General features: G+C 50.0%; 1 protein-coding gene across 1 annotated transcript; it reads left to right on the top strand.

Moving 5' to 3' along the window:
* Positions 1 to 10,159: 10,159 nt before the first annotated feature.
* BKA55DRAFT_537702 (uncharacterized protein) lies at positions 10,160 to 11,998 on the top strand (the record flags this gene model as incomplete). Its single annotated transcript, XM_046189948.1, has 1 exon — positions 10,160 to 11,998. One exon carries the CDS (start codon positions 10,160 to 10,162, stop codon positions 11,996 to 11,998), a length of 1,839 nt encoding a protein of 612 aa, XP_046050857.1.
* Between the last annotated feature and the right edge of the window lie 987 nt (positions 11,999 to 12,985).

Below are 12,985 nucleotides of genomic sequence, written 5' to 3'. Positions count from 1 at the left end.
GCAGATTTGCTTGGATGATGAGGCTCGGTCATGGATGTTGTCGATCCCGGGTGTAACCTCCGGCGTGGGGCCGATTACCGATATCGCGGAGGACATCTTCCGGAGGTTGTCAGCTCCAGAGATGATGATTTGTTAGGGTTTGGAGGTAAACGACAGCTGAATAGCTGATACTACTCTGGATCAAGCCCCGTCGTCACTTTTTATGTCGGTTGAGACCTTTTTGGAATGACAATGTTGAGTGAGTAGTTGATTCAGACTCGAGACATAGTCACTGCCTCATACATCGCATTGCCGAGCCCACGCCATTTTGAACGACACCACTTGAATAGAGCACTCCGTCTCCCTTGTCTCTCATCGCCATGACTGAGCCCATATCCATTCTCCGGAGCGAGAGACGCTCAGTGTCATCTGGCGGCGCCCGTTAGAGATCTAGGAGTGGCATCTCTCCCAGCTCACAATATGCCAGGCGAAGGGAATGCCAACTGAAGTCAATACGTGCGACTCAGTCCGAACGGAAGCTTATCGACTGCAAAAATCCTGCATAGCTGTGCCGCAAGACACCAATGAGGCGATCGGTTCAGCAATCTACTCAACTACCCGGTAGCTCCAAGAACTGACGATACATCTTATCACGAACAGAGCCTTGAAGCGAGTATTTCACTCAAGAGTTTGTTAAATACCGATGAAGCTTCATTCAGATACATCACGCTCACTTTGCTTTTGGCCGTGAACGCTGAATATTGCTAAGATTGAAGTTTATCAAGATGATATCGTCATGAAACCATCATGTACACAACAGACTTCACGAGCAACATTCGCAACCAATTTCCGAGGATTTCATACCAGTTGTGAATGTTATCACTATCTCTATGGAGTAAAGGAATAGCTATAATACGAAAGCATGCATGATTGAGAAACGCACATCATCGCACTCAAAAGCACAAGCAGTGAATCTTAGCTACCCTAAACCTTTTCACTTCCTGAACATGTCACGCCCAAACTCGACCACTTCAATCATCTTAATTTGGTTGGGTCAGACACTCGGTACACAAACAATTGCATTCAAAGGACTTGCATCTGTATTGCTGACAACTGGTGAGGTCAATTGGCATGAGAGCTTTGCAGGTCGTCCTCCGATGGAGCTACGACCTGCGAGAATCCCGACAAAACCCAAAAGTCAATCCGCCTACGAAGGAAGCCAGTACGGACATCCAGATACATCCATTGAGCCATATTGAATCCTCTCTTCCGAAATACACCGAAAAGCATATTTGTCTTGCAACGTAGCCGGTCGAGCTTCTCAACCATACCAGGGACGGGTACATCAACCACGGCATGGCAACACCTTCACATACCCTCAAATGATTTACAACACATTAATTGAGGCATATAGACACGTCGACTTAGCTCCTTCAACGTCCCATTCAATAAACTTCTCCTCGCCACAATAAGGCCTCGTTCTACCCAGGCGGTAATTCCGCATCTCATTCCGCGAACTGATTGGACGAAACCAGCGCGATCCTTGTGTGATAACTACTCTGCAGATACAGCGACGAGGCCAGAACAACTCAAAAGCTACCCCAGAAACCGGTGAGGCCTAGTTATAGAGCGGCCAGGATCGAGGCCAACGTAGCATACCATTGAACTTGGCATCATGAGATAGCCTCATAGTACCCCATGGGCGGGTAATACATATTGTGGCTATCTGAGAGAGAAGTTTCCTCCCCCACACGCGCGCGATACAACTCATTGATTGTAAATCTTGGAATAGCGGCTGTGATTCACCAGCCTCGACCACGGGATCAGGATCTGAGCGAATGAGCATCCGCCACACGGCGCTGGCCAGGGCCACTTTCCAAACGTCGAATACTTTCGAAGCGTCAATTGAATCCTAGGCGAGAAAAAGGTTTCTTTTGGATACCTAACCAGCAAGGTAGAGTAAAGCAAGGGAACAAAAGGCAAAAAAGCAACAATGCACCAGCGGTGAGCTGCAATGGCAGGGATACATCGAGCGCTTTCATTCCGACAGCACAGCAACAATGATACTTTTGAGCGAAATATTGAAGCCCAAATCTTTCGACTCTGCTCAAGATTCTAGCGTGTCAGCCTCGGCTCTTGCATTGCAGATGTGTGTGCCATGGTATCCATGCCTTTTCGCCCAGTAGGATCTGCGAGACCACGTGCCTTACCGAGGCGAGTCGTTTCATCGAAATGACAGAAACATGTCACCAAGAGTTCAGACGATTGATGGCCGCTTGGCCGGTTGAAGTGGTATCGCGTAGGCGCGAGCGCGAGGAACGACTGGTTGTGCGAACAGACCTGCGTTATCACGGGTCTGCAACGGTCAGACGATTCGACAGTCAGCGTCTGATACCGCACAACTCAATTGCAACTGCATTGAGTTCAGGACAGACAAAAAAGTGCCTGCATTGACTTCAGGAAGTGCACAAGAGGACCAATGGCTTGCATGCAGCAATTGAGCATAGGATGCTGAGAGCAAGTCAATGACAACCTCATGCATTCAAACCTGAAATGCCGAATATCCCGAGGAGACATGTGCATCGCGCGTCGCGCCGCAGCACATGAGGATGGATTGGTCGCGCCTCAATCCCATGTCCCAGTTCAAAGTCAGCCGCAGGAAAGGATTGAGTGAGCCACCGACACACGAACCCTTGTCGCGATCGTCAGGAACGAGACACACCAAAAGCCTCCGGACCCCATGTCCGCTGGCCGCGTCCCTCTTTAGGCATAGCCAGGGCATAATTCGCAGGTGAAATGTTCAGAGAGGCTGAGAAGAAGAAAAGTCAACAGCCACCGTTGAAAGCTAATGTTGAGACATTGCTCTCCCTGCGGCCGCTCAGATGAATTGGTTCTTTTGTGTGTTCCATTGCAACACATCCAATGAACCATAACAGCTGGAGTAATATGCAATAAGCAATTCAAAAGATTACATCCTGCAGTCGAGCCACGAATGCATCCAACTTCCAATCACTGCGTGTGGGTGCAAGGGAACCCCCCTTCCATAGGCCTGCATATCGACCGATTTTCTTCCCGCTGACATTCCCCCACGATACATCGCAGATTACCATCACGTTATCAGTTCCCGGCAGTCTCTCTTTCCAGCGATACATTTCTCACGGAGACACTCGGAGCCGCTCCTCGGAGAGCAGCCAAGAGAGACAAAAAGACGCGGCGTGGGGCCGGTGTAAGAATCTTTCATGATGACGGATAAAGAAAGGCAAGACTGAAAATTCTGATCCTGTAAGCCAGGTGGAGATGCATGTGGGAATCTTCTGGCCAAGCACCCAAGGCACACAAACTGTCGTCAGCGTTGTTCTCCTCTGTACCTGAAAAAGCCCCAACTTCTGGCCTTGGTTGGTCCAATTGTAGTTCAACTTGATGTCAATCTATTCCATATTCTGTCTGAGGCCGAGTTGGCGATGATGTTTTGGCGTTCCTGCAGATGGATGCTTCAAGAGCCGGCCGACTTCAAACACATGGCTTCTCAGCATATTTGCGCTTGATGTAACAGTCAAGCCTTTCGGGGAACAATCAAATTATCCCGCTCAGATCGTGACGTGCATTCTACGAGCCGAAATAGACTCAACCACGTTGCTTCAAAGTGTAAGAGATAGAGTCGCGATTGGCTGCAGTAAACGATGTCGCCAACAATTCATGAGGCTCATGCACATTTCCCAGCATTTCGGGGATTCCGCAGGCTCTGAGTGGCAGCATTGTCCTGTAAACTCGCAGTTGTGCCTTTTGTGGGTGACATCGCGATTAACGACGTTGACGGACGATGTAACCACACTGAAAGAATTTGAGGCCATTGCCCAATCGAGTTTTCTGAGAGAGCACTAGTATCGCCACCAGGAACAGATGTCAAGGCGATCTCGGTGGCTTGGGACCTGGCTACATCGAGAGATGGTTGCATACTCACATGCTTCAACAAATCTCAATTGCTAAAGATATCGAAGAGCACGTTGAGTGTTACACAGTGTGCAATTGCTCGGCCCTGCTCTCATACGCTTTCTTTCATCACCTTCACGAACAAACAATCACATATGCAGTTGCATTATGCTGTCGTGAAAGTAGCATTGAGTTAATGGAATGCAAGCCATCGCAGCCGCAGCCGTTGGGGTGCAGTGAAACACAACGGTATAGCGGCCCGTGTGTCATTCCCGATACTGATTCTAACACCATGGCTGAACTCTGTTCTCAACAAACAGACCACAAAGTCATAACGTCCAAATTAAGTCCAAGGTAATTCGTGGGCTTCCACGTTTAAGCCCGTGCTCAATTGCTATCTCGATCAGAATCTCGTCATACGCGGCGTTCTGACCGTTAGTAAAGAGCATGCAGGTGTAGTGTGGCACTCAGCAGTTCAATTGGACGGCCCGACACCAGTAAGCGTCGCAAACTCTGTTGTCTTGATCTTGGCCACGAGTTTTTGACCAATTTGTAAAAGCCCCGCGAAGTTTTCAATTTGGCAAAGAGACTAATTCCAAGAGATGATGGTGATCATGATGACAATGACGGCATTTGGTGGATTCATGTTGAAGCTCTCTCACTCAGGCACCCACTGCCTTGGTTTAGCTTCTTTCCTTGTTGGTGAGGGATCGTCGCAATCATCAAGATGGGGTTCTGCCTTGCGACCGAGGCATCAACACCTGCGGCGGGTCAAAGCAAAGAGTCCTGCAAGGGGCCTAAACGGGAGTGGTCAGCCAATCAACAAGCCCTAGTTAACGAAGACTTTTATGAACCATGAGAGCAGAAGCAACTTCGGCGCAACTAATTGTGCCTCAGATGGGACTCTCAAGCCCTAGCAGTTGCAGGATGGTGGAGGGTCGGAATCTCTGTTGAATTGAGTTTGTGCGAACATGGATTGAGTACATTGAAGATTCCGAGTTGCATCCGGGATGTGATAAAGTTGTTGACTTCAACTCCGGGACATTGGCCTTGAAGATACAGCTTACCATTGGCGGAAAGAGTGCCTCAATGGTGTACCACAAACATCATCAACATGGACTTGGTCCTTGATTCAAGACCATAAACCACATGAACGGCATTGGAATAGTAACGAAATATGCAACTCCGGCACCGGACGAGCAACTAGCTCTTCAGAGAAGGTTCTGTCAACCAACCCGAACTTCCTGTCTCCTCTCAACAGTGACCTTTCCGTCTTCCTCTGCCACATGGTTTGCACGCGTATCTGACAGCTCAACGAACTATTAAGTGTAAACTCAAACAGACACTTCCAAGCGATGTCTTCTGATGTTAAACGAGTTCAACAAGACTTGATAGTAGCGCCACTGGGGCTGAGTCTATCACAGCAATTCGCGCATTATAGCGCCCATGTCCATACAAGGATGAAGCTAAAGTCTCGGTGTTGGATTTGTAACTTTGTTCACCATGGCGCAATCGTTATCAATGTCAAATGCAAGCGAGCAAAACCGGCAGGTCTGAACCATCAAGAAGTCTTTGATTGTGTGTAAAGCCTTGATTGGAGCCTCTCAACACCCATGTCCATTGTTGAAAGGTCCCAATGACAAGGAACACAAGCGCAAGGGCGGAATCCTTGAAACCTTCCGCGGGCACAACGGTCAGCCTCCAAAGACTTCCTTCCAATGTCGGCCCAGGTACCGTGGTGAGGCTAATGCAACAGGGCTTTCAACCCGGGGCTCAGGGTCATCGTGGCTGCTGGAGGATGGCTAACGGTCTGGCAACGCGCCCGACAACTGGCAGTACGTATCAACATCTTGCGTGCTGGTCGGTAGAAGAGGATACAACCGGTGTATTCATCCGAGAACGGTGATGCTTCAAAACGTAAATTTATGCCGATGGGGCATGTAATTGCTTCAATACGAGCAGATTTGTTAATTCTCCGACGCTCTCCACGAATTGCTTGCCTCTTCCCCGGGCGATCAACACTTGGAGATCACGATTTTGACCGATGAAAGACGACTGGTTAGGGACCTGGTAGATCGACAGTCACAGACATGGCTGGAGACAAGTAAAATGAGCAGTTGAGGGTTAAGCTTTTCATCAAACAACTGTTCCCGGAACGCTGGACGCCGGTGCAAGTTGGCGTGGCTTTGGCGGCTCCAAGCAGCCTCTCGGTGTCAAGCTTTGTAGCCACCGAGACCCGCCGGCGAGGCTAGAGGGCCTTCCATGTTGTTCCATGGGATCCCGGCGCACCATCGGCGTCGCTTCCCTTCCGCTGGAAAGCTTGGACTGCGGACGCTATGCCGCGATGGGTAGGCGTGCCCCGTTGGCCACGAGTCTGTCGCGCGACAGGATGCAAAATTGAAGACATGACATGACAAAGCAAAGAAATGAAAGACATGGAAGGCCTTGCTTGTCAATGACAAGGTAGAGTAATCGCGAGTTGCGACTGTATTGTATCGATGTATCTCGATGCATTCACTCGATGTGTCACTCCATCTCGAATATTGTCAAGGGTCTTGGAGCAGGACGACGGCCAACCACTAGGCGAGAAGGCGGTCTTTTGGAGGGGCGCGGAACGATGCAATGGCCTCAAACAAGGCGACTGTGAATGACTCTCTGTCGCCCATCAAAAAGAAGCAAATCAAGTGTATCGGAAACATCCGTCCTCGCTCTGATGAAATGGCCCGCGGTTGACCGGTAGTTGACTGTAGGCGGTCAACTCAGCCAAACGGTCAGTTGAGGCCCAAGTCATGAGCTGGAAACAGAACGGGTGGAATTGCGAGGACGGGGAAACAGGAAGACCCAGTTGTCTCGCGGAAACAAGTCCAACGCTCAGTCTCTATCTCAAAGGGAGAAGTGATCGACAAAATGGCTTCTTCCATTGAAGCTGTGAATAGCGACGTAATATTGCATAGCCAGAAAGCTCAACAAGTTAATTCAGCCGGTGCCAAGGGAAAAAAGACAAAGGTGGTTACTTTTTTCTTCTTCTTTTCGCACATAGAGTTGAGTTGTGCCGTCAGCGGCTTCGGTCAATGGTTTGGCAATTCGGTTGCTGGTTTGAGTTTATTGGTGGCGGGATCAAGAGCGAAAATTGGAAGCTCCCGTCAGCAGAGAAATGTTCGGGCTGGATTTCCGCTTCCAAAGCCAGGTTTCCACAACGGCACAAGTCGCCTGGTCTAGCGAAAGAGCCTAGAGTCAGAGATAACGGTGAAGTGCAAACCCAACGGCAATTACCATACCGCAAGTCCGGTCTTCTAAAACTCACTGATCCCATGAGAATCCGGGGCAAGGATGGACAGAGAAGGGTCATGACAGAATCGAGGTTGACCCAGAGAGGCGGTGCCAGCCCAGCCCAGATACGATGCTTCAGTGCAAGGCTACGTACCCCCTGCTGACTCCTCCAAACTTTCCCTATCTAAGCTGCTTAACCCATGTCGCCGGCTTCTTGATGCTCATCGCCTATTGAGAACCCTGGCTGACAGGGAACCAGACTTTCGAAGAGCTGGGTCCAGGCCCAAAGCGGAACGAAAGGTTGAATGAGGAGATTTGGAGAGAATGAGCGTAGGATTGAGTGCTAGCAAAAAGAAACGTGATCGGCAAAAATGGTGAGGTCAATGAATTGGAATGCGGGTAAAACAAACAAACCAAAAACTTCAAAGTGATGATCTTTGCATCCAATGGCAAGAGGGGGAGCTAGAGCTTGGTTTGCTTCCATGTGAAAGCGAAGCTGGGAGCTTGCTTTCGGGGAATGCATTCCAGTTCTTACCATTTCGGGAGTTACACAAAACGGGTTTCCAACGTTTGAGCCACAGAAGTATAAAATTGATTGTGTCTTGTTAGTGAATTGCATAAAGAGACGGCAATAGAGAATTATGTTTGTGTATAAAATGCTTATACAAACACAAAATTGAATTGACTTTACACCATCATCGATTAGCAATTGTCGAGGGAAGACCCCTGTAATCCAACTACCAAAGTCTCTCGGTCATGGATGGATCCTAGGTTTGCTGCTCTGGTTTGTTTTCTCTTTCAGGGTCCATGCGGTTCCCCCAATCGAATATCGTTCGTACAGTCCTGCTATTGCAGTTGGCGTCTGACTCAAAGTTAGGTCAAAGTCAAGTTTAGGCTTTCTTTGCCCGTGCATGTTCTGCAGCCTTTGTTTCGTCTGTCTACAATGTCAATATCAATATCAATGTCATTGTTTCGGGTTGCCGTTTGTGTCGATCATGTAAACAACACGGACAGCCTCGTCAGCGCACGGGCAATTCCCCTTGCGCATCGTGGCTCTCTCGCTCTGAATAAACCCAGCCACTGTAAGCCCTTACTGTTTCATTGAAACTCTGTGCTTTTGGACCCAACCTCCTCCCACTGGAAGTCCACCGCGGAAACATGGCCCCACTTGCCTGAAGCCCTCCGTATAGAAAAATCAAAATCTGGGCCTGTACGTGCTGTAAGCGTCCACTGTAAGCTGCTGTACGGTCTCACTGCAGACAAGCAGGTTTTGAACAACTGCCAGTCACTGAACCAGTGAATTTCTTGGATTCATCTCCTCATCACCTTATTTCCCACGTCACAGTTTGAACCCTTGTCAAGAGTTGCAGCAGAAGAAACAATTAACACCAGCCGCGAGAAGAGACACAGCAGCGTTTCGTCAGGGCTCTTCCCCCGCTTCCGTGCCCCAGAGCCTGAACGTCAGCCAACCTCTTATCCCTGCAGTCGAACAAGAGGTATACGCAGCTTCGACTACACTGCATGTCGAGAACGCAACGTCGGGTACGGTTAATCCATCACCGCCTGTCATTACAGACTCCATTATGCAGTTGAAGAGGGGACATTGAAAAGAGGCACAACGGAAGGACTCTGTACCGAAGATGGCAGCCACCTCACCGGTCATCCAGTCCACCACATAGCATCACCTCACCCTCTACTAGACAGACGTACATTTACATTACATTACATACGCATATTTTATACATAGAGCACAACACCACGATAACACCTTATCACATAAGATACAGCCGCGGTTCTGAGTAGATAGCCAACACTCATATGTAGTCGCGCCCAATCCTCGGTTCAATAACACGTGGACGAGCGAGCGCTTGTTCTCAGTTACATCCACTGACTACACTCGCAAGGCCCTGTCATTGCTCTGTGTTGTGTTGTGCTGTGCTGTGCTCTATCGCGTAGTGGTCCCAGCCCTGCCCAGCCGCCGCCCAGACAGTCAGAGTCGCTCGCATACAGACAAGCAGACGTCCGAGAACTCATCAGCAGTCAATCACCCCATGCATAACCTCCTCCCACCTTTGATAAACGACCGTCATGCCCGGATAATTTCTTCTTTCCTCCAACGACTCTTTGCTTGATCAAACAACAACTCTACCAACATTGTCGACTATCTGTCGTCATTGAATACATCTGATACTGTCAAACATCGATATCACTTGTTACGAGTCACACACCCGCCCTCACGAGGACAACCAACCAGCACCGCTCAAACGGTGAGCTACAGTAAAAAAAGCAACCAGCAACCAAAACGTTTGTTTTTCTTGAACCGACCCGACCACCCCAAACGTCAACAAGAAAACAAGAGTCAGAGTCAACCACCAGAGTCAGTCCCCGCCCTAAGGTAGTCTCTGTCGGACACAGCCCACTTGGAGCAAGAAAAAAATCCACCATCGGGAACCGTTTCCTCGTTGACTCCTACCCAACGGTACCCCACCATTTTTTGTTCCACTCAGACAGAGAGAAGAAAAAAGTTGCGAGGAGAGAGGCCAAGAGTCTGTTCAGGCTTGGGCTTGAGAGACCCGCCTTGCTCTGACCCTTGTCTTGTTCACCCACTTCACCCATCCACATCCACATCCTGTCGTTCCCAGTACCCTCCCAGAATCCCACCCCGGTCTCAGTGGGGAAAAAAGAAGCACCCCCGGTCCCCGGATCCGCCGCCACTTGGCCCGACAGACAGACAGCGACAACACTACCTTAGCTCTTAGAGACCAGACACTGCACGAAGCTAACCCAACTTGGCTGCTGTGTCACTGCCTCTATCAACATCCACCTCCCGAAGCATCCCTCCAACTTTTTGTTTTCCTCTTCTTCTGTTTTTCTCCCCAACACCAAAACAAAAACAACACCATATACAACAGAGGCAGTAGTCGTTCGTCTTTTCGACAACTTCGCAATCATAACGGCCTCGACCGTACCGGCCGACATCATGTCGCCAAGGCTCAAGCCGCTGCTTCTCCCGCAGTTGGTAGAGGAGCGCCGTAAGTGGGAGGTGCAAGTTAGCCCCGAGACCGACCTCTCCTACGTCTACTACACAACAAACTCGTCCTCCTCCGATATTACTTCGCCAATCACCCCGACTTTCTCCCCTGGAAAGGGTCACTTCCGAATGTCGAGCTCGACTTCTTCTCTTGATCTTCCACCGCAATTGAACGAGACTCCTTCGCCCACACAATCGGTCCACACAAAACCCCCAATGCGGTCATTGCCCGATGTTCAAGAAGAGCCTTTGGAACCTGAACACAACACCGTCACAGACAACACAGAGAACAACAACCGTGATAGTCTTGCCCCTTCGGACCAGTTTAGTCTCTATGACTGTTTGTGTATGTCTTGTCCGCCTGGCCAGGCTGTCGTATCTTCCGGGAAATCGTGCTTGGCCTGCCGTCTTCGTCTTGGTGATCGTGGAGTTACTAACCCATACCCTTCCCGTGTAGGCGACAACCTGTGCGAGCCCCGAAATAGTTCCGAAGATGTCATGTTCCATGGAAACATTGTTCGCGATTACGATATCGACTACGACATGGATTTCTTGAGTGACGGTGACACCCCCATGGACGAGCGATCCCGCAAGAAGCGATCCGGTAGCGAGTCACCCTTTGCTGGACTAACGTCACGAATTGGTGCCCGTTTCCCTAGTCTCACGCGCTGGAACCCCAACACCCGCAGGGGCAACCCGATGCTCTCACCTAGCACCGAACTCAGCTTGGAGAGCGTTGTGCTATCTGGAGGCCCTTCAAGTCGATCGTCGTCCATGTCTGCACCCAGCCGACCTGGACAGGAGCGCATGTTGGAAAACACTGGACTTCCCACCCCGGCAGTATCCTACTATGGCAGCACTGAGAGCATCAACTTGCCTGCGCCTATCGACATAGAGAAGGCGCAGGCTCTTGTTGAGCAAGCTGACCTTGAGCGAGAACGAGGACTGGCCACCACCCCTCTACTGCCTCCTTTGATGACCAGCCCATTGAGCGGCCCACCGCCTGAGTCACCTCTGCAATCGCCGACCATTGCACCACCCTCTTCGACTACCGAAGTACCGTCACCGGTCCCTTCTGCGACACAGTTCCCTAGACCCTCTCTGAGCACGAAGCCTTCAGTGTCGTCCTTCCGATTTGGTTCCAACAGTCCTGAGGTTCCGATCCCTCTCCCTTCGATCCTGCAGGAGCACGATGAGTGGTCGGATCGCCTTGGTCATGCCAACTTCACCATCACACCGCAGCCTTATCAACCCGAGACTGTGAACATGGAGGCCCTTCAACAGTTGCGTAACGATTGGGACACAGCACGATGTAACTACACCAAGCACTTGGTGCGCACGGGTGAGAACTACGGCGAAACCAGCAAGATCTACGGCCTTACTGAGGCCAAATGGGCCGATATCGAGAAGCGATGGAGGTCAACCCACGATGGACTCATGTCGGAGATTGTGCAAGCTACCAGCTCTGCTCCTGGTTCGACAAGCGCCTCACGAAGCCGCAGCCGTGGCCGCGGACGATCACGGGCCAATAGCGGTGGCTCCATCCTTGGTCGACCACCTCCTATGGACGATGTCTTTGCGGGTATGCAATGGAAACGCCTGGAGGATGGACTTCCCAGCGCAATTCCCCGACTGGTGGGTGCGGATGGCAAGTTCCCCTCCCGAGGCGACGAAGACATTGTAGGACCCATGCAACGAGACGAGGTGATGCTACGGACGCACAGCGAAGAGCGCAAGGGAGCACGATTCTGGAAGAACCTCGCAGGCAAAGTCGGCCTACGAAAATAATGGTCCCCTCCAGCAAACACGAACTGGATCACGGATCAACGACCAAATTTAATGACTGCCACGACGATGACGACTAGACCAAACTAGAAGTCGTTGGATGATAAAGCCAGCTATCATGGGGTTGCTGGCGTTTCTACTTCTTTCATGTCCTATTTTGCACTATTCTTTTTACAGAGATACCCCGACTCATGTCATTCCTTTCATTTTTTTGGGACATTTGATCCCGATATAGCCACGACGGCACAACATACGACCTTGGCCTTCTCCGTGGGGAGAAGGCTTGCACATTATTGTTTATTGTTTAGAAGTGTATATAATGGGAAGTGCGGGGCGTTGAACAGAGGGAACCTGGATATTCGAAAAGCAAAGCGAATCGAGAAGTCGAAAAAGTTTAGACGGAACCTGGACCTGGGGTACAAAAACAAAGAACAGCGAGCAGAGCAGAGCAGAGCATGTACAGCGAAGCGACGCAGCTCTAGCTTGCAGGAGTTGGATTTTGCCTTTTTTTACTTTTACATTTGCTTTCCCCGCCATGAAACTGGAGTGCACGGCATGGCAACCTGACACAAGGATGCAATGCACAAACACAAGACAGCACAGCGCACATTACAAACATTTATCCCCGGACATTGCAGACGCAAGTAAAGGGTTTGATTGTATGGATTTGAAATCAGGGAGAAACATGTCACAAAGGGGATGAATGTGTACAATCATGTGTATGTATCATGGGGGATTACTATTTGGTGTATTTGGTTTGGAACTGGCGGAGGGTGAGGGGACGATATTAATGGCTGTCGAAACTTGGACAGCTCTCCGGCCTTGGTAAACAAACCTTGGTGACGAGGAGATAATGATTGAAGCAAAGCAAAAAGAATAATAAAAAAGAATTAAATTAACTTTTTTGCGTGTGTCTCAGCTGTGACTGACAGCCCATGTCGTGGAATATGCCTTGAAGTCGTGGTCCAAACACGGGTCATCCAAGCGAAG

This window comes from Fusarium redolens (assembly GCF_020744475.1).
Source record: "Fusarium redolens strain MPI-CAGE-AT-0023 chromosome Unknown BKA55scaffold_6, whole genome shotgun sequence".
NCBI lineage: Eukaryota > Fungi > Ascomycota > Sordariomycetes > Hypocreales > Nectriaceae > Fusarium > Fusarium redolens.
Note: the sequence above shows the minus strand (reverse complement) of the source record. Positions and strands in the feature narration are given on the sequence as shown.